We start from the raw sequence: 22,441 nt of genomic DNA, 5'->3' as shown, positions 1-22,441 counted from the left end.
ACTCCATGTTGCCAAGGGCCTGCCCTGGGGGAGCTGGACCATAGATGGAACCCCTCCTGTGATGGCTAGCTGGTTTTCAGCAAAGCTCGTTTTGAAGAATTTTTTCATTAGGGGATTCCCCATCCCTCCCATGGCTTTTGGTAAACAATTGCTAATGTGTTCCAGAGAGCATGTGGTCCCAGCTGTAATAAAATCACGCTTAATGATAATTAGCATTTCTGTAGCACTTTGGAATCTGCCAAGTGTATTTCACATATGTTGTCTCTGTTGATTCTCACAACTTTAGGATCACGCCTTTGTAGACGGAGAAAATGAGACTTGGGGGTTGGGGACTTGCCTTGTGTCAAATAGCTGGTTGTTGGATAGAGGTCAGATTAGAATCTGTGTTAAAGCCTAGTTAGTGTCAGAACTCACCACTGCCGGGTGCCAGCCAGCTGCTCACCCAGCCCCCAGTCTGAGCCCTCCCCTCTGGGAGCTACACCGCCTGAGCTACTCTGTGTGACTGATTGGCATCAAACTGCCTGAATACTCTACCTGGTTCAGCCAAGGTAGGGTGTCACTCTGTCTCATGTAAAGGAGAAGATTTGGGGTTCGCAAGGCCCCCAGTCTTTCACCACCTCCAGGATGTCTTTCGTTAAGGAACTCATTATGTCTGCCCCAGGTTCATTCCTTCCTGAATAAAATTTGTGGCTCGTTTCATGCTTTCCCTGCGTTGGCCTTTCTGTGTAAGCAAGGGAAGGGGTGTCCTTTGAGAACCAGCTTCCCAGCTAAGGACAGTTGTGCCCATCCTCATCCAGTGACCAGGTGACCTGCAACTTCCCTGCCTCCTTGTCCAGTTAAGACTTATTCAGAGGCTTTTGGGGTGGGGTTGATCGGAAATGAACATCTGTCCTCCGGCCCTCTCCACGCTGGTAAGGGCAGCATCTACAACACTCCACCAGAGACCATGTCCGGCTCAGATACCCCACCCATCCCACCTCGCTTTCCTCCTTTACCAAAGCCGGAACCCGTCTTCTTCTCTCTCCTAACCCTTTTTTCCTGAACTCCCTCCTACATCGCCCTTAGAGGAAACATCCAGTGGTGTCAAAACAAGTGACTCACTGGCTCCTGTGATTACTATAAAAGTTGATTTGGAAGGACCAAGGTAGCTGAAGACTTAATGAGAGGTTTAAATTGACACACGTAGAAATTAGTGAAGGCAATTATACCTTCAAGATTAGAATTCATACCTTAGAAAAAAGCATGTAAGAATTTTTCCGGATAGTTTTTTTTTTTTTTTCTTTAAGGAAAGTATTCTGTGATGTGTGAAATAGCAGGAGCGGGTGTGAGGGCTTCACATTTCAAATGCCAGATGCCCATTTAAAGGAAGGGGCACCCCAGTTTATTATCATGTATTTATGTATGAAAGAATACCTGATCCCAAAGGGTGGGATCTGCATCTGGGACTGTGTATTTAAAGTAGCACTATTGGGGGGCGCCTGGGTGGCGCAGTCAGTTAAGCGTCCGACTTCAGCCAGGTCACGATCTCGCGGTCTGTGAGTTCGAGCCCCGCGTCGGGCTCTGGGCTGATAGCTCAGAGCCTGGAGCCTGTTTCCGATTCTGTGTCTCCCTCTCTCTCTGCCCCTCGCCCGTTCATGCTCTGTCTCTCTCTGTCCCAAAAATAAATAAAAACGTTGAAAAAAAAATTAAAGTAGCACTATTGGGGGGCGCCTGGGTGGCTCAGTCAGTAGGGCGTCCGACTATCTGCTCAGGTCATGATCTCATGGTTTGTGAGTTCAAGCCCTACGTTGGGCTCTGTGCTGACAGCTCAGATTCTGTGTCTCCCTCTCTCTCTGCCCCTCCCCCACTCACGCTGTCTGTCTGTCTGTCTCTCTCTCTCTCTCTCTCTCAAAAATAAACATTAAAAAAATTTTTTTGCTAAGGGACACCTGTGTGGCTCAGTCGGTTAAGCGTCTGACTTTGGCTCAGGTCATGATTTCACAGTTCGTGAGTTTGAGCCCCACCTTGGGCTCTGTGCTGACAGCTCAGAGCTTGGAGCCTGATAAGGATTCTGTGTCTTTCTCTCTCTCTCTCTCTCTCTCTCTCTCTCTCTCTCTCTCTCTGTCTCTCTCTGTCCCCTCCCCCACTCGTACTCTATCTCTCTGTCTCAAAAATAAATACTAAAAAAAATTTTTTTTAAGTAGCACTACTGGGGCACCTGGGTGGCCTAGTCGGTTATGATCAGGTCATGATCTCATAGTGAGTTTGAGCCCCACATTGGGCTCTCTGCTATCTGTCGGCCCAGAGACCACTTTGGATCCTCTGTCCCTGCCTCTCTCTCTGCCCCTCCCACACTTGCTCACCCACGTGTGTTGTCTCTCTCTCTCTAATTAAATAAAGTTAAAAAAAATAAAGTGGCACTATTGAAGGTCGTCAAATCACTAGCAGTCATGTTAGTTTATTTCAGCAAACCCTCATAGGAATGTAGAAGGAGGTTCCAGGTCCCCTCCAGCATCCCTTGCCCTCTGACTGGGTCAGGTACAAGGGAAAGGGAAAGTCCCCGGTGTAGACGGACTGCCCCTGAGTAGTAAATTAGGTCTACAAAGTGCTACTGGGGAAACAGCCTCTCAAGGCCCTCATGGAAAATGAGTTGCTCTTATCTTAATTGTATGGCTGCATGACACCCCTTGTCAGGCTTTCCTCGGTGGTTTGCACCCTTTGTTCAAAGCTGCAGATCCGTTGTTCCTTCACTCTACAAATGGTGATTGAACACGCACTTTGTGTCAGGTGCGGTGCTGGCCTAGGGTTTATGGTGATGAACTCAGCAAACAAGACGCCTGCCTTCATGAAGACCACAGTTGGGTGCTTGATGCAGGAAGTAGGCTGTAAGCAGCTGTTTGGAAAGTCCTTGCCTTCCAGTAGATCCCGGTCATTGCTGAAGCCATGAAAGGGAGTCTTTTTTTTTTTTTTATTTTGTTTTAATGTTTATTTATTTTTGAGAGAGAGAGAGAGACAAAATGCAAGTTGGGGAGGGACAGAGATAGAGACACACACAGAATCCAAAACAGACTCCAGGCTCTGAGCTGTCAGCACGGAGCCAGACGCAGGGCTCAAACCCACGAGCTGTGAGATCATGACCTGACCCGAAGTCGGACGCCCAACTGACTGAGCCACCCAGGCGCCCCTTTCTTGTTTTTTTAAAGTGTATTTATTGTGAGAGAGATACAGCGAGTGCACGTGGGGGAGGGGGAAAGGAAGAGGGGAGACAGAGGATCCGAAGAGGGCTCCATGCTGACAGCAGAGCACCTGATGCAGGGGTCAGACTCACAAACCGTGAGATCATGACCTGAACCCAAGTCAAATGCTTAATTCACTGAGCCACCCAGGCTCCCTGAAAGGGAGTCTTTCTACTGTTTGATCTCTCCTTACCTATTGCCCCTTCAGCTCCCCCTCCTTTTTTTTTTTCCCTGTCTTTTCCTTTTTCTTCTGCCTCCCTTGGGTTCTCAGCCTCCAGGAATTCTCCCTTTCTCTGGGTGATAGAATGCTTGCTTCCCCTGTGTGGGGCCTTGCCAGCATCCACCAGGGTCGGAGCCCATTAAGTGTCCAAACACTTCATCTGAGGATTGTGACCAGATTTCACATCTGTGGTTGGGCCAGAAGTCTGAAGAGATCAGAATCTTCTCCTGATACCCTCTCTCTAATATTAGAAGACTTTTTCGAAGAAGAAATATTTAAGTGGGAAAACTGTGTCATCTTACCCACCCCAGCGGTACGGCACTAGAGAGGTCCAGCCTCTGCTGTGCCACTTTCTGTCTTTGGAAGCTAGAGCCAGTGATGTAGGCACTAATTTAAATACGGTTGTTCCAGAACAACCCTTTCTCAGGTGATTTTTTATAATTTTTAGCCCTAAGTTTCACAGCTTTTTAGAACTACACTCTGATGAGACCAAAGCACTTTAGGACTTAAAAATCAATAGTTTTTAATAAAACTAAGTGATCTTCTAACCGTCTGTCCCTGGGACTCTTTCTCCAGCCTCCCCGCCCCTCTCATTCTAGGGCAGAATTGCCAGGGTCTGTAACTGGGAGCTCTTGCCCACCTCACACACCTTTAGCCTGGGAATAACCAAAGCCAAGCATATTTTTACAATGAGTAGTTCTTGAAAGAGCCTTGTCTTAATTACAGCTGATGGTCTTTAATTCCTTTCCCTCCATCCATGAGCCTTCCAGAAAGATCTACATGGGTTTCCAGCATCTCACTTTCTACTCTGAACCACCCTTCTCCAAGTAGTGTTCTCATAGCCTGCTGAGTACCTCACAAGATCTGGAGAAAAAGTCAATAAAGTAAAGGAAACCAAAAACCCAACTCTTAACACCTTCAGAAACTAGAACTGAAGCAGTTTAGCAGAATTAGGGCTCAGTGTTCACCTTGCAAGGCAGACATGAATATGAGTGTGTTGTACTTTCTAAAGGCCCCAAAAATCATATCCCTGTTCACCCAGCTTTTTGTAGAATTTAATTTTATGTGTACATTTCTTCTGGTTTTTTTCTCAGTCATTTGAATTTAAGAAATAATTTGCATTGTAATAATTCAAGTAATTTAGAAATAGCCAAAGTAGAATTCTCTCCTGACTCCCATATTCTTTAGCTTCTTCCTCTTTGTTACTATTTACAAATAACAATCTGATGCCTGTCCTTCCATACTTGTTCCAGTGCTCATGCCGAGATGTGTTATATACACAAGTGCACACACATATACATTATACACATGTGTGTGTGCTGTTGTATATAAAAGGGATCACCGCTGTATTCTGTAACTTGCATTACTTTTTTTTAAGATTTAAACAGATTTTTCTTAATGTTTATTTTTGAGAGAGAGAGCATGCGAATGGGGAAGGGGCAGAGAGAGAGGAAGACACGGGATCTGACACAGGTTCCAGGCTGTGAATTGTCAGCACAGAGCCCAACGTGGGGCTCGAACTCAAGAACCACGAGATCATGACCTGAGTGAAAGCTGGACACTTAACTGACTGAGCCACCTAGGCGCCCCAAGATTTTATTTTAAAGTGCTCTCTACACCCAACATGGGGGTTGAACTCACAACCCTGAGACCAAGAGTCTCTTGCTCTACTAACTAAGCTAGCCAGGTGCCCTTATAACTTGCATTCTTCAGAATAGATGAATGAATATCTTTCCAAACCTGTAGTTTAATCTTTTTATTGCACATAATTTTGTGGTATGACTGTACCATAATTTAAGTCAATACCTCTCCCTGTTGGTAAATGTTCAGACTGTTTCCAGTTTTCTAATAAAAAAAAAAATGCTTTGCTGTAGATAAATTTCTTTGATATGTATCTTTATGCATTTCTGTCAGATAAAGCCTGGGGAGTGCACATTTAAAAATGTTTAAACACTGCTATTTTATTTTTTATTTTAGTACCTTGACAATCTTATCAACAGATCATTACTGCTGAGATACATTTATATACTTATTGTAATTAAAGCCTTTTGCTGGATCTGTGCTTTTCTGTTAGACCATCTCAAGTTGATTACATTTATGCTTTTATTTGGAAAAAAAAAAAATCCTTGAACCTCCGGCTTAGCTTTACTGATTATATTCACTTAATTGGATTTTACCTCTATGCAGTTAGTCAGAACCAAAATGTCATTTGGGGAAATTTGACTCAGATATTTTCCTTACAGTATCAAACCAAACCTTCCAGTAAATCCTGAATTTATTTCTAGAATGCTCTCTGTCCATTAAAGCTGTCAGACCTTTAAGAAGTTGTTCACTGGTAGGGCACCTGGGTGGCTCAGTGGGCTGAGTGGCTGACTCTTGACTTTGGCACAGGTCATGATGCCACAGTCCTGAGATCAAGTACTGCGTGGAGCCTGCTTAAGATATTCTCTCTTTCTCTTCCTCTCCTTCTCCCTCACCCCTTCTGTTCTTCTGCCCCTCCTTCGCTCAAGCACATGGGTGAACTCTCAGGCTCTCTCAAAAAAAAAAAAAAAAAAAATTCAGGGGCTTTTTGTTACAAACTGAAATTGTGAAGATCAGTAGCTGAGCTGGAGGAGAGATTGCAAATTCTAAACATTTGGTAAACATATAAGACATGACACAATTGTTGTTGCCAAAAATCTTGATGCTAATTTTCTCCTAATGATTGCTATGCAGTTTGTTTATTTAATTAAAAAGAAAAAAAGAGGGGTGCCTGGTTAGCCCTATCAGTTAAACATCCAACTTTGGCTCAGGTCATGATTTCACAGTTCATAGGTTCGAGCCCCATATCAAAGTCTGGGCTGATGTCTCAGTCTTTCTCTCTCCACCCCTCTCCCACTTGCACTCTCTCTCTCTCTCCCAAAATAAATAAATAGACTTAAAAAAAAAAAAAAAAGAACCAATAAGAGGAAAACAGATTCACAGAGGCCAATTTACACAACAAAAAATACAAGTTGCAAAAATATTGGGGGGAAACTACTGTCCAGCCTTCTTATTCAAATTGCAAACACCTTTTAGTTGATGATTTGGCCACAATTTAGTGGATTAGCAATTCTCATACACACCTGTAGGGCAACTTGATTGTATGTATCAAAATCCATAAAAATATGTTTTGATATACTAATTCTTCTAAAAGTTTATGAGTAAAAACATTGAAAACCCCCTAATCAAAAGTAGAGTAAAAGTTAAGTTATGAGAAACTATGATCCAGTAAAAATCATTTTATGTAAAGAATATTTAGAATATTTAATGGCACAAGGACCTAGACACTCTATCATAAGTAGGAAAAAACAGGCTTCAGGCTTCAAAATTATGGTAGTATTTCCCAGAATACTTATGGGATGTGAGGTCCTCCATGGCCAAATTAGCTTGAGAAATGCTTAGCTAATCAGAATTAAATAAGCTTAAGTACTGCAGGGTTGAGCTTCTTGGAGATTCATAGAACATACGATGGCTTATATTTTCCAAATTTCTCTGACCTTGAAACTTTTTAATGTTTACTTATTTTTGAGAGGGAGAGAGAGCACGAGGGGAAGGGCAGAGAGAGAGGGAGACACAGAATCTGAAGTAGGCTCCAGGCTCTGAGCTCAGAGCCTGACACGGGGCTTGAACTCGCGAACTATGAGATCATGACTTGAGCTGAAGTCAGATGCTTAAGTGACTGAGGCACCCACGTGCCCCTGACCTTGAAACATTCTAAGGAATACCTATTAGTATCTTTCAAAACACTGGGGTTCCATAGAACATAATATAGGAAATGCTAATTTGTAATTCAGTCTTATTTTTTGTTTTTAAAAATGTACATCTGTGTCTTCTCTGTTTATATGTGTACTTATGTTTATTTGTATACATAGAAAACTGGAGAAAAAAAATGTGAAAAGGGTTCCCTTGGGTTTGTGAAATTACTGATAATTTTTTTTCTTTATACTAGTCTGAATTTCCCAGATATTCTAAGGGAAGAAAAGGTTGCTTCCAACATTGAGAAAAAGTTGTATTGTTTGTAAACTTTCATAAAACCACAGTGACTAGTATTTCACTCTCTAGCTCAAAGTGTGAGAAACAGTTGTATGAAAAAACTCTAGGGCAGGAGGAAACTGGGAAGAAATGGATGTGTCTGTGGTCTTTGTGGGGTTTCCCTGGTGTATACTTATCCCCGGACTCATCAAGTTGTGTACATTAAATATGTACCACTTTTTACATGACAGTCATACCTCAGTGGAGTGTTCTCAAAGGAAAACTCTAGCATTGAGTCAGATCTGAATTCAGCCTCCCGTTGGTGATTGTGAGCCAAGGTATTTAATCTCTCCTCCTTGCTTGCAAAAGAAGGGTCCTCTTAGTACCTCTCACACAACTGTTGTCAGAATCACATCAGGCACTGCACAAACATGTAATAAGGGCTTATAGATGTGCAAAGATGGCTTAATTGGATTTTTTGCTAGTTATTATATTGTACAGCAAAGATACCTCTTAAATGAAGTTTACTACGTATTGGAAGAAATGTTTTTACTGTGCAAACATACTTCTGAGAAGATGAATGAAATGCTCTTGTTCTTCAGCTAAGAACCCGGTTCACTCCATTGAACTGGAGAGAAATGTTTTTAGACTAATATAAATGGTTTCCATTGAACTTTGAGTCAGAATTCTTTCCTTTCTCGACTTGCTTTTATCATTTGTCAAATAACTGTCAAAAAGACAAGATTTTACTTAACCATGATCCATTATCTATGACTCAGACCCCTTCCTGTGACTTTTTTTTCCCCCCAAAGATCCTCATGTTAAAAAAAAAATTAGTGAGTTTAGTCAGTTTCTCATGGGATTGTAGAATTTCTTATTGGGAAGAGTTTTCTTTTAAAACATAGCACCTAATCACTTTTAAATGTTAAGATTTAGTGCCACGAGTGGTAGACTTTATTGTTAAAAGTATGTTTCCATGCTCCCTCCATAGCTGTTTTTTGCAAGGTTGGTTTTTTTTGTTTGTTTGTTTTTTTCTCCCCCACTTCTGTATTTGTTATGTAGCAACTCTACAGAAAGAAGCCCGGTCTGGCCGTCACGTTTGCAAAGCTGCCTCAAAATTTGGACAAAAACCGATATAAAGATGTGCTGCCTTGTGAGTACCCGGTGTGAATGCTTCCTTCTCTCCCCCACCCCCCACCCCCAACACGCTGAGATAATGTTTCCCTTTTTAACACAGATTGTCTGGTATTCTGGAACGATTTTCAGTGTGTCTGTAAACACCACCATTTTTACTGCCGCCATTTCGACTCTGAACAGTTGGGGAATAGTGTTTATGCTAATGAGGCAAAGCTGTGGATGGGGTTGGGGACTGAACTCTTGCTTCCTTGGTCCGATAAAAATAATGCTCAGGATAATTGGTAAATTTGTTTCTCCCCCACAGATGACACCACCCGGGTATTATTGCAGGGAAATGAAGATTATATTAATGCGAGTTATGTGAACGTAAGTCAAGAATCTGGATAATAAGAGCCCACTGATCACTGTAACAAGCATGAATGGTATGGGTGGTGCTTTGCAGTTGACCAAGTGCTCTCCTGTTCACCCCCTCATTTCAGCACCCCAGCAGCCATTGAGGGAAGGCAGAATAGTCTTTTTACAGAGGACAAAACTAAGGTTCAGAGAGATTAAATAATTTGAAAAGTCACAAAGCTAACAGAAGGTGAGACCAAAACTCAGATTCTGTGTCTCTGACTCCCATCGTCCACATGCCTTCTGTCTTGAACTGCTGACATTTTTGTGGGTTTTTTTTTGTTGAGGTTTTTTTGTGGGGTTTTTTTTTGGTTTTGGGGGGGTTTTTTGTTTGCCGGTGGTGCGCTTGTAACTTTCTGTGTTTCCCTCCCCCCTGCCATGTTATTACTGTACATCCCACCTAAAAATAAGGGAGAAAAAAACCACTTGTGCGTGTAACCCAAAAAGAAAACATAAAAAATTTCACATGTTGTGGGAAAAGCATTCATTCGACCCTGAAAATGAATCTTGGGCAACTTACTTGGCCTCTCTGAACCTCATTTTCTTCATTTAAACCAGGGGTCAGCACACTTTTTCTGTAGAGGACCAGATAATATTTCAGTCTTTGCAAGCTGAGGGAAAATGGAGGCTATTACTTAAGTAGTTATATAACCATTTAAAATGCAACCATGTTGGGGCGCCTGGGTGGCGCAGTCGGTTAAGCGTCCGACTTCAGGCAGGTCACGATCTCGCGGTCCGGGAGTTCGAGCCCCGCGTCAGGCTCTGGGCTGATGGCTCAGAGCCTGGAGCCTGTTTCCGATTCTGTGTCTCCCTCTCTCTCTGCCCCTCCCCCGTTCATGCTCTGTCTCTCTCTGTCCCAAAAATAAATAAACGTTGGAAAAAAAATTTTTTTTAAATAAAAAAAAAATAAAATGCAACCATGTAAAAATATTTTTAAAACACTCTTAGCTTGCAAAGTGGCAGTCAGATTTGGCCCTCAGGCCAAAGTTTGCCAACCCTTGACCTACATGAACAGATGATTTCTCAAGTTCTCAAGTTATAGCAAAATATCAAAAACTACCCTAATAAAGATGGGTGTTATCAGTGATTCCATTTATCCCAAAACATCTATGGAATTCATTGACCCTCACTTCAACATTCCTGGTGCCTTGAAAGCAGAGCATCAGATTTGGTGAGGTCAGCAGGATCACGTAATCTGGTGTCTTTACAGGGAAATTGGGGAACTGAGACCAGGGTTGAAGAAGCCATTAACCCAAGCATCAACCAAACCATGAATTGAGTGCCTCTGTGTACCCCACCTAAGAATGAATGAATCACAGTGTCACTTGAAAGTTCAGCAGGTTCTGACTGTTTTTTCATAGAAATGACTCTGTTCAGAGGGAAGAAGTAAAAGCAGAGCAGGATGGGAGGAGGGATACTGAGGACAGTTGAAAACATTTTGGTGTTTACCATTAATCAACTCAAATAACTGTGTGAGGTGATGGATGTGATCATTAACTTGATTGTGGTGATCATTTCGCAATATATGCATACATCAAACCATCATGTTGTATACCTTAAATAATATGCAATTTTTATTCGTCAGTTACACTTCAATAAAGCTGGGTGGGGGGAAGGATTGATCAACTCGATGACACGGGCATTGGAACCCTGCAGAAAGCAAAGTGCAGCATATTGGTGGTATAAGGCTGTATGGTCTATGCTTCAAAGAAAAGCAAGTAGATTTTGATAGAAAGCCCTGTGTGGGGAAAGATTTGGACATGAAGATTGGTATGAATGGCTGAAAATGCAGATGGCCAATTTCGATATAGCAGTAAAGATCATTCAAACTCTTCTGCCGTCTTGTAGGTACATTTCTGATTATTGCCTACTGAGTGTCACATAGCTTTATCTTAAGTAGTTAATGCTAGTATTATTGTCAAGTATCTTTCAAGGATTTTTAAAAATGGCTTTTTCTTTGATTTTTCTTATTGGCTGTACATTGACAGAATATTCTGGTATGATGTCCGTTACCAACTAGAAGAGTGTAAGATCCAGTTCCGTGGCCACCTTGTGGCAGTGACAGATTCTAATGTCTTAACAATCTCTTGCCAGATGGAAATTCCTGCTGCTAACCTTGTGAACAAGTACATCGCCGCTCAGGGGCCCCTGCCACATACCTGTGCACAATTTTGGCAAGTCGTCTGGGATCAGAAGTTATCACTCATTGTCATGTTGACGACTCTCACAGAGCGAGGGCGGGTAAGTGGCTTGATTTCTGATTCAAACGTGGGCATGTCACGCCGTGCTCTATGCAACATGAATCTCAGACCTGGAAAGGGTCTTAAATATCACTTGGTCCAGCCCCTACATGACCCATAAATCTCCTTTAGAGACTTACTGATAGTCACCTCCAGTGTCAGGGAGCTCAGCACTCATGTCCATTCCCTGGCCTTTCTCTGAGCTCACACAGCCCCTCCCACTCCTGGCTCAGATCCATTATAATCAGCCAGAAGGCAGTCTCCTTTGCCTCACCTCCCCTGCCCCAGAACCCGTGTGTTGACTGCAGCCTCACCCACCCAGGATAAGGGCTGGTCCTGCGAAGAGCAGTGTGGGTGCTAGGCTCACAGTGGCCATAACAAGTGGGAGGCATTGCAACTTCTGTCAGCCTCTGTTTGTGTTGCAGCAAAAGCCGATGCAAAAAGAAGAAAGAAGGGCTTGATTAGGAGAGTGATGGGCACCACACTGTGCTTTAGCAGGGCATGCATTTTCCATAGGAACAGATCACTGGTTATATAACAGTAGTAACTGTGCAAGGGGTACCTGTATTATACATTCTCTAACTTGTGCATACATCGAGATATCTTCATTATGAAACATTTATTCAGAAACCCATTCCAAAATCAGATATAAATTAACTTTGAGCCACCTGCTTTGAATGATCTGTGTGCTGCTTCCTCCCAGGCCTCTCTCCTTGGTACATGGTTCAGAATACCAAATTGATCCACACCGAAAATCAGAATACACAGGATTGGAATGAATAGTATGTTTGAGAACAGTCTATACTCTCAACCTGAAACAGCAAAATAAGAATTCCTACTAATTCTGCAGAGACAGCCCCAGGGATTGCAAAGGACTTGTGTGTGTGTCTCCCAGGCAGAGGGCTCCCCACTTCTGCAAAAGCACCTCCAAGGTCCATCTTGTTAGTGTTCAGCCCTGATTTTTAAAAAATTACTCCTTACAACTAGCTGAAATCCACATGGCCTTGAACCTCCACCCCACCTGTTTCTCCCACCTGGAAGACACAGAATAAGTTACCCCTCTCCTCTATGCACTTGACTCTTTAGGGATCTAAAAATAATGTCAGACTTGTGTTAGTAAGTTCTAAGTAAATACTCTTGCCTTCTAGGCTCAGAACCCAAAGCCGGCACTTGCAAATATGTGCACACACACACTCTTTCTCTCTCTCTCATAAAAAGAGAGTTAAAGTATTAGGGGAGTGATGTTGAAGCCATCCTCAACCCAAGTTGAGACCATCCTTGGCAAAGTTTGCTTTACCGCCATGCAGTTCTGTTATTTAATCCTCTGATTCCACCACCACACCCCACACTGTAGGCCCTGTTCTGGGCCATTTCTGCTATTTTGTAGATGACTAATGTCAACTTTATTGCCTCCCCGTCTCCACAATCTGCCAGTCCCCCCATTTGAAAGCTGAGCTATATTTGTCTGCCTATTCTGTGACTTCTGGGTGCTTGAATGCTCCAGGTTCTCTCAAAATATTCGTGGAGGTGCCATTCTGCTGGGTCATAAGGTCTTTAGGGCCATGGAGCGTGGTCTCCTCACCTGGATTGGGCTTCTCTTTCTGCTGTAAAGTTGACCCTGCCCTTTCCCGCTCTGAGGTCATTAGTGAGCCGCAACAGGCATGGTTAGCGACAGATGATCTGCTCTGGACAGGAGCCCCTTCTTCCCTTGTCCTATTTGTTCCAGCTCCGAAAGAAGGGCCCTTTCTTCCTTCCGATAGGCCTTACTTCCTCTGGCTGTTCTTACAGGTCCTGCCCCTCCTGCTCTGTCCTGATTGCGTCCCACCCACCCCCCTCTTATTCATCTACTCTGCACCTGAGCTCCTCTGAGGTCTCCCTGTGGCCCAGGGGGCTTCTCTGTTTCCCAGCCTGTCTTCCTGACTAAGCCCAGCCCAGCAGGCCCCCTGTCCTGAGTCAGCAGTCCCTTCACTATCTCTGGCCCTGGGGACTTACCCCTCTTGTTTATCAATTGTTAGAAACCTGTTCTTCTGAAATCCAGGCTACATGTTTCCTCCCTCTCCTGTTACAAACTCTCATCTGACCCGAGCCCTTTATCTTGAGGATCCTTATCTGGTCCTCACCACCACCCACAGCTTCTCCCTGTGTATGTGCCACTTCTGATATGGATGATCTCATACCAGTTGATTCACCCCCAGAGCCTCAGTTTACTCATATGCGAAACAGAGACACTAATAGTATCTACCTCATAGGGTTTTTTGAGGTCAAGCTAATGTCCATAAAAAGTACCATTGAGAACTAGGCACACACTGTTCAGTAGATAGTAGGCGTTAGCATCCTCCCCCCCATAGCCAGCATCAATGTGGAAACAGAGACTGAAGGAAGTCTAGTAACTTGCCCAGGATCACACACTTGGTTAGTGGAGCGCATTATTAACCAGGATTGAAACTCAGGGTTTCCACAGACCCCTTGCTCTTTCTACTACACCCTTAGTGCTTTGAGATCCAAATAGACCTAAAATCCAAATTTGATCAAGAAGTAGAATGTCCAGTTATGGTGAATTCGCTGGGAATCTCTGGAAACAGGTGTTTGTAGCTCTGCCTTATACGGGCTGATCACTTCAGAGACCCTTCCCATCCGTTGTCCTGTGAGTAGGATGCTTGAGAGTCTGTAGCAGAAATTGACACCCTGTGTGGGTCTGTAGCCTGCCCGGGCAGGCTACCCAGGTATAATATGAAGCCGGCCCCCATATGCAGGGGACCAGGAGAGACTAAAGGAAGACACAGGCTACTCTAGGTTGGTAGGTGGCAGTTTGGGGTGGCTTTTTGTTGTTGTTGTTAAGTTTATTGATTTTGAGAGAGAGAACATAGCAGGGGAGGGGCAGAGAGAGAGGGGAAGAGAGAATCCCAAGCAGGCTCAAACTCATGAACCATGAGATCATGACCTGAGCTGAAACCAAGAGTCGGACGCTTAACCAACTGAGATTAGGTGGCATTTTATTTTATTTTTTTTTTTAATGTTTATTTATTTTTGACAGAGAGAGAGACAGAGCATGAGCAGGGGAGGGGCAGAGAGAGAGGGAGACACAGAATCTGAAGCAGGCTCCAGGCTCTGAACTGACAGCACAGAGCCCGATGCGGGGCTCGAGCTCACAGACCATGAGATCATGACCTGAGCCGAAGTCGGATGCTCAACCAACTGAGCCACCCAGGTGCCCCATAGGTGGCATTTAAAATAAGCAAAGGGAACTTACGAGGCTTGTCATAACCCCAAAACAAATGGTTCCCTGCACCTTTCCACTAAATCTTAAAAGTTTATAAAGAGGGGCACCTGGGTGGCTCAGTCAATTAAGCGTCCAATTCTTGGTTTCGGCTCAGGCCATGATCTCATAGTTAGTGGGTTCAAGCCCACATCGGGCTCTGTGCTGACAGTACAGAGCCTGCGTGGGATTCTCCCTCCCTCTCTCTCTGTCCCTCCCCCACTCGTTCTCTCTGTCTCTCTCAAAATAAATAAACTTAAAAAAAAGTTTATAAAGAGACCCTAAGTGGGCTCAGTTATGTATACAATGTAGGTGTTTTCAACCCCACGTTACTATCCTAAGGCTGTGTCCTTGGAGCAGCCCCTGGGAGCAGGAAAGGCAAGCAGACCCCACATTCCAAGGACAGGGGAGGGCGTGTGGAGCCTCTGAGTGCCCAGGTCCAGCACACTGGCCAGTGTGGTCACGTCTTTTTGATGATGTTCCCCAACACCTGGTGAGGATGAGGCAGGTATAGGCCAGTGGGTATCGACTCTGCCTCGGCTTCTGGGGACAGGGGCCCCTTCATGTCTATGGAAGTTGGGAAATGGCCACTAGCCAAAATACCCACATTTAAGGTTTACAAGTAAATTCTTAACCCCAGCTTCCCAACAGCATACTTTAATTTCAAATACTCCATGTGACGTTTGAAAATAAGAATAGAAAAGCTGTTCCAGACAAATTACGTGCATCTGTTGGTTTATAGCCCCTTTTAGCTGTACACAAATATAATTTTTATGTAAGATGTTGCAACTCTAGGCTTGGAGAAAAAAAAAAATTTGAGTGAGTCAGAATTTGATGGAACTATGATGGGATGGATAGCATGGCCCTGAATTTTGCTTTGAAGCCAGAGGCAAGAGCTAAGACGGCTTCAGGGTTTGGAAGGGAGGATTAAAAGGGAGACGTTGAGCCTGTAGGGAAGCCGCAGCAGCCCTGAGACCTTGGGCAGGTCGCTTACCCCACGGGGGCCAGGGTTCCTCATCTGCCATCCAGGAGTGTGTCATGTCAGCTCCATGAGTCATCTGAGGGCTTAGGGGACACTGCTCAAATGTAAAGGGATGTTCATCTCGGTTTGGGAACTTCTTTCCCTGGGATTTTTGTGGAATCTCTGATCACCCTTCTTCATGTTGATGTGGGGCCCCCATAACCACAATGGTAACCTGAGCCCCCATGGTGAGCCTGGCACTGCCCACCATTCCCTCCGACCTCTGTCACCGTCTGGGAGGCAGGTGCTGTCCCTGTCTGTCAGGCAAAGACTGCAAATCCGAGAGGTTGGGTAGCAGGTTCAAAGTCATGTGGCTAACAGAAAATAAAATGAGTCCAGTGGAGTTCTGACTTCCACCTGTGTGCTCTTAACCTCTGTGCCATGAGGCCTTCCTTCTACTCATGTGGGTAGGTGAGGGATGGTGAAAGGAGGGTGAGGTGGAAGGGGGGTGGTGTGAAGAGCAGAGAAGGGGCCTGAGCGCCTGGAGTGGGCTTGATGGGGAATGGGAAAGGATGAGAGGGAGAGGCCGCTCCTAGGTCAAGGCACTGTGTCTGAGGCCTCTCCTGTTCTTCCAGCAAGTGGACCCTGGTGACGCAGAGGGTGAGCTCTGTACTCCTCCTCCGGGCTCCAGCTCCAGGCTGGCTTGAGAGCTGTGGCCTCGGCCCTTGCAGGCTGACCTCCACCCTATTCTCCAGGAGAGGAGGGGACACTCCTCTGGGAACAGGGAACAGACCCAGAGCACATTGGCTTTGCAGCTCTCAGAGTACCTGGTGTGAGTGAGAGGGCTCCGGTCAGATGCCCACCTGTCCATCCAGGTAACGGCTCATGTGCACCACCCCCACAGCGGAGGTTAGCTCACACCCAGGGGTTTTCTTGCAGACCAAATGTCACCAGTACTGGCCTGATCCTCCCGACGTCATGGAACACGGCAACTTTCACATCCGCTGTCAGTCAGAGGACTGCACCATCGCTTATGTGTTCCGAGAAATGCTGGTCACCAACACCGAGGTGAGCGGTGTCCCTTCAGTGAGTGGTCCGGGGGAGGGTGCAGCTTCAAGGCAGGTGCTAGACCAGATCCGCTGGGGGCCTGCACAGGGCAGTGCTTCCAGCTCTGTTCTCCGTTCACTCCCGGTGAGCATTTGGGTAAATGCTTGTGAAAGAACCAGCGCCCTTGTTCACAGCACCACTGTTCACACTAGACAGCAGTGAGAACGCCCAAGTGCCCCGGGACAGATAAATGGACAGACAAGATGTGGTATATTTACAGAGTGGAGCGCTATTCAGCTTTTAAAAGGAGGGAAATTCTGATGCATGTTATAGCAGTGCTGAACCTTGAAAGACCTTATACTAGGTCAAGTAAGCCAGTCACAAGAGGAAAGTATTATGTGATTGTATAGAGTCCCTGGGCTAGTCACAATCAGACAGAAAGAGGTGGGGTGATTGGCTGGGGGCGGGGGGAATGAAGAGTTAGTGCTTCATGGGTACAGAGTTTCCACTTGGGAAGATGAAAAAATCCGGGTAATAGCAGTGATCGTTGCACAACCCTGGGAATGTACTTAATGCCACTGAACTATATACACTTAATGGTTAAAATGGTAAACTTCGTGTTACATGTATTTTACCCTCTTGAAAAAAGAAAAAGCCAGTGAGTGTGGCCCTGATGGCAAGTACCATAGGAGCGAGTGGGAAGAAATCTCAGTGGACAGAAGGAAGCAGTCCTGACAGGGTGGCCCGAGCTGTGTCCTGGAGGGGGGAGCAGGAGTTTCCAGGGGCCACCGCAGGGCTGCGCGCAGCGGGCGAAAGGGCGTCAGGAGACAGGACCGCTGAGCTGAGGCTGAGGCTGGGGCCAGACTCAAGCTGCCCACTTGCTGGCTTGACTCACTGAGGCCACCCTGCATCTTCCACAGACCGGGGAAGAGCACACTGTGACACATCTCCAGTATGTCGCGTGGCCTGACCACGGCGTTCCTGATGACTCCTCGGACTTTCTGGAATTTGTAAACTACGTGAGGTCCCTGAGAGTGGATGGTGAACCGGTGTTAGTTCACTGCAGGTACTGTGGCTTCCAGGTTTACTTTGGTTTGGTTTTTAAATACACATATTCCGTAGGGAAAGACCTGAGGAAACTTGGCAGAGATCACCCTAAATCCCATGAGACTCTATGCTTTTACGAGAAGGCTCTGCTCATTTCTTCTTCGCTGTTTCAAAAGATTGGGAATTTTATGAAAGCATAAACCTCTGATTGTAGAACTGAAGAAGCCCACTCCCCCCCTCCGCTCTCCCTGTGTCCTTGAGTTGCTGACCTTCACAATAGATGTGAACAAGAGGAGGGTGCAGCCCTTAAAGGTGGGTTTCTTTTCATCGGTGTTTAAGCCCAGGCCTCAGAATATATGAGGAGAGGCCTTTTCAGCCTGTTGGAGAGCACAGCCTGAATGTGTGTTTTGTATTCCCAAAGGTCAGGGGAGGAGAGCTCTGTCTGAGTAAACGTGGGAACTGGCTAGGCATTAAGCTGGGCCGTGCAGAAATACTGCCTGAGCAAATCCCAGGTCTCTGCTTCTGTCCCCCCAGTGCTGGCATAGGTCGTACTGGCGTGTTGGTCACCATGGAAACAGCCATGTGCCTAACTGAGAGAAACCTGCCCGTTTACCCACTGGACATCGTCCGGAAAATGCGAGACCAGCGTGCCATGATGGTACAGACATCAGTGAGTAGAAATCCATTGATAAAAGTCATAACGATGGCCCACACTTTCTGAGCACTTGCCCTGGGCCAGGCCTGTGTGAAGGGCTTTGCAGGTTAAGAGACCAAGGCTCAAGGGCACTGCAGTGCGTGCCTAAGGTCACAAAACTTGTCAGGGACTGAGCGACTCCAAAGCCCACCCCATCTGACCTCTGTCTCTCACTGTCCATCCCTTTCACTGCGTCTGTGCTGTGTTTCCAGCCAGCCACGTGGCCAGGGAGCAGCCCAGGTTGCATTCTACATGGTCAAGCCGCTGGCCCATCATTTGTCCCTCAGAAGCAAACAGAGTCACCTGAGGGTTTTACTCCACCTGTCCGTGTACAGGTGAGCCTTTTGGCTCAGTGGACGTTTCACATGGCCCTACTCTCTCCTCTTGGGCTATCTCCCATGTCTGCCACGTCTGGGTAAGTGGCACTGCAAGTGTCCTCAAGAGGAATCCTGTGGTTTTTCCCTAGAACCACAAGAGGGGCCGGACGGGTGATGTAGAAAAATGAGCATGATTCAGGCCCCTCCACATACTGGGTGACCTTAGATAATCACTTAGCTTCTCTCCAAGCCTCCATTTCCCCATCTGCAAAATGGGGACCATCCCACATTCATTTAGATAATTGCACACACCGAAGAGACCCAGACTTGTATGTAGTAGGAAGACTGAATTAGTTATAAATCTCAGCAGTAATGGGGGAAGTCCAAGGATAAGAACTCGCTGGAAGACCATCAAAGCTGACTTTGAAAAGTCAAGGAAGGCTTTCTGGAGGAGTGGCCTCTAAGGCAAAACCCCCCAGATGAATGAGGCGGCGTAAGCAAAGAAAAGAGTGGGAAGTCCACCATGCAGCCAGCTCCGTGTCCTCAAAGGCTCAGGGACAGAGTTTATGAGATTTCTCTAATGATCGGGACCTCTTGTTTTATATTAGACTCAGGAAATACAATTAAGAGGGAGAAAACCGGGTTATTAAGAATATTGTTCTCTGCCCCGCTGCGTGGTATGGAAGACCTCATTGCCGGTTAAAAATTTTGACAGTGCATCTTCTTGGTAGATTTGCCTAGCTGGTGAAGAAGCACAGTCTCAATGCTTTCTTTCACCCCGCACACTTCACTAAATGAGTTTCTCGGGCGTTTCTTAATATAAAGGACCGTATCCCACAGAGCAGCTTTAGTGGCTCTCCTTTTTTTTTTTTAAGACAAAATCCAGACTCCTTTACCTTACCCTGCACAACCAGGTCCCAGCCACCAGTGCAGCCTCTCCGTCCGTGCCCAGGTGTTCCAGGCAGGGGCTCCGAGCCCGACAGTGCCACTCAGAATGGGCCATCGGAGTCTCCACACTTGAGTGTACTGTAGAATGGCCACCCCGCAGTGACTTCACCCCTTCCCTGGCTCCTCCAGACCACCGGCCCCTCCCTCTGCTGTGGTTTCCATGACACTCTCCCCACCACTCTCTGGGAGCAGCCCCCAGCCCTCACGTAGGAATCATGGCTTCACGGGTGTGCCTTCACGGTGTTTCCCTGGCACGTAGCACAGGGTCTGGCCTGGCCCGGAGCTGGAGGTCAGAGAGTATTTATGAGCAACGTAAAAGAGTACGCAGAGATGTGGTAGGAGGCAGAGTTTATGGAACTGTGGCTGGACTGACACCTTTCTTTTCTCTTCCAGAGCCAGTACAAGTTTGTATGTGAAGCGATTCTTCGTGTTTATGAAGAAGGCTTAGTCCAAATGCTGGATCCCAGTTAAGACAACTGTGAAATGTTCATTCCTCTTTCCCAGGGGCATCCTCCTTAAGGACAGACCTTCTCTTTGGAAGCAGCAAGAGGAATTTGTAGGCTGTGGGGAAGGAATGAGCACATTTGAACCCAGGCACTTTAAAGTTCTATAGAAGAGGTATCGTGTACATAGGAACCGTGTAGATACGCATGCGGTTGCAGCGTCAGTTAGGCCCGTTATTCCTCAGAGAGAAGTAAGCAAATGCGGATCTCAGTTTGGGGCCTGTCCTATTGCCTTCCTCCCTAGACATCACTGTGTTCCTGTAAACCATCCTTGGGCAATTGAGAGGGGACGCCAGCAATGCTCTTGACCGCCCAGAAACAAGATGGTGTGGCTATTTAGAGTTGCTTGGATGTTTTGTGTGTATATGTTTATCGGACTCTAAGGGCTGAGCTTTCTGTCCTTCTAGACGGAGCTGGAACTGTTAGCATTCACCTGCCCCCTGCTAAGGAAACCCTGATGAATGTACTAAATGGCAGGGTGGTGGGATTTCAGGCTGAAGGAGCGGGCAGTACCTTTTCTGGCCTCCCTTCCTCTGTCCCATCTCCCTGCCACGTCCCATATTCATGTTTCTGAGAATCCTGTCTAAGATGCCCCACTTCCTCCCTGCATTACTGACCCTATTCAGGTGCTCACGCGGTGCCTGGACCGGATTAGTCATGCAGCTTCGGTTGAGTTTTCAGTGGAGACTCTGAGCATGAGGACTCCCGCTGCATCCTGTCGTCCGTGCGTTAGTTTTAGGAGGAAGTGCTCTTCGCCTCTGCTTGCCTCTTGCTGTACATGCAGAACCCGAGACTGGAATTATCGACTACTGAATCTACTACATGGATTGCTGCTACTTCAAGCTATGTTACACTTGAAACATTACGATTTTCCTGAGGGGAGATGGGATATCATCTAAATGTTCAGAATCATTGGCCCTGCTGAGGAAAGATCTAGTCATGGAACCATGGGAAACCCAGCTTCTAGAGGGTTGTCCGTGGATGTGTGTGGATGTGTGTGTGTGCGCGCCCATGGTAAGTGTTTCTCAGGACTCCTAACTTGATTCAAATTACAGTTGAGTTTATATAAAGAATGAGTCTCTGTATAGAAGAACAAATGTGTGCATTCACCCTCAGTTACAATGGTCTCCATTTCATTTCAAAGGAGAGGATCAGGCTATCTGAATATAAACACAATTTGATGTTAATTTATTCTAAGTTCACCCTGATTTTGATTGTCCTAAAGAATTCTGCCTTTGTTCATACTGTGTTAAATTTTTAAAAAATTTGTGACAGGATTGTAGCAAATTATTATTTAAGGAAAATAAATTACGTAAAAATTTTAATGTGGTATTTTTAAATAGCAGTTTTTATGTACCGTGAAGGACAAGGAAGCTAAGCCAGTTTCTTAATGGGATTTACAGAAAAAGGATGCTTTCATATCATAGTGCACAGAAGTGAAGCCATTTTGATGTTTAACAAACTCTGGACCAATTGAGTAGTTTCCTGGATGCGAGAGGGATAAAGACCCATATGATGGGAGCCGGGTTTCTAAAGGTTCTTTATCTCCAGACTTAGCATATTTAATTGCATACTTCCCTCTTTCCCCCACCAATATTTTACTGCCGAACGGCAGGGGTGGGAGGGAGGCGTCACACGGTGCCATCACCCGCTACTGTGAAACAGGAGACCACCTAAGCCCGATCCTTGTCAGATTCATGCTAAGCCAGCAGAATGAATCAGGGGAGGTTGGAATTATGCAGTTGGAGATTTGGTTCCCGGTCCCACTCATCAACAACTAGCTCTTGGCCTGCTCACTTAAGAGTGCTACCTCTCTTTCCTCTATTTCCTGTAATTACAGCGTCCTGTAAAATAGGAGAAATAATGCTGAGGCTATGGGTTGAATACGAGGATTGAATAAAACGCTATCAGCGTGAGTTTTCATCAGCTGGAATCCATCTGACACTGCTGCAGATGCATTACTTGGAAGAGTTAACTTACCAGTGATTAGCCCCAAAACCCATGAAATAGAAGTGGAATTGTATGGATTTTTCTAAGAGAACGTTTCTTGGGCTGAGAACAAAAGCACAAAGGAATATCCTCATACCAGTGCCTTCTTTCAATCTGGATTCAGAAAAAATTCTACCAGTTAAGTCCCAAAAAAGAGGGGAAGGTGGAAAGCTGAGCTAAATTTAAATGCCATCAGGATGTTTAGCAAATCATTGCCATTTGATACAAATGCATCATCCCCCTGTGTGCAAGAAGCTTGAGGAGTCTGAGAGTTGTGTTTTACTTCTTTTAAGCAAATTATTTAATATAGTTGCAGGAAGGCTGTCATCACTGTACATAAATTTCAAAAAAGTTTACCAGAGGTTGCAACTAGCCTTTTTCTGCCACCGTGCAGGCCAGAAGTTCAGACCCAGCAGATGTTACTCGGAACAGAATTTATGAAATACTGGGGAAGAACAGGACAAAAGAATTATCTAAAGGG

At 45.5% G+C, this 22,441-nt stretch overlaps 1 protein-coding gene across 2 annotated transcripts in view; it reads left to right on the top strand.

Moving 5' to 3' along the window:
• PTPN3 (protein tyrosine phosphatase non-receptor type 3) overlaps positions 1–19,939 on the top strand; it is a 77,117-nt gene extending 57,178 nt beyond the window's left edge. For both annotated transcript variants that reach the window (XM_047099514.1, XM_047099504.1), the window contains 7 exons: positions 8,491–8,581; positions 8,870–8,931; positions 11,053–11,199; positions 16,355–16,483; positions 17,383–17,528; positions 18,044–18,179; positions 19,862–19,939. In XM_047099514.1, coding sequence (XP_046955470.1) covers positions 8,491–8,581; positions 8,870–8,931; positions 11,053–11,199; positions 16,355–16,483; positions 17,383–17,528; positions 18,044–18,179; positions 19,862–19,939 — 789 coding nt within the window. The remainder of the gene's footprint in view (positions 1–8,490; positions 8,582–8,869; positions 8,932–11,052; positions 11,200–16,354; positions 16,484–17,382; positions 17,529–18,043; positions 18,180–19,861) is intronic.
• Positions 19,940–22,441: the final 2,502 nt, after the last annotated feature.

The sequence above is a fragment of the Lynx rufus genome, unplaced genomic scaffold (genome assembly GCF_022079265.1).
Source record: "Lynx rufus isolate CCGP_SWC_20201006 ecotype Redwood Valley unplaced genomic scaffold, mLynRuf1.p SCAF_10, whole genome shotgun sequence".
In the NCBI taxonomy this organism is placed as follows: Eukaryota; Metazoa; Chordata; class Mammalia; order Carnivora; family Felidae; genus Lynx; species Lynx rufus.
Note: the sequence above shows the minus strand (reverse complement) of the source record. Positions and strands in the feature narration are given on the sequence as shown.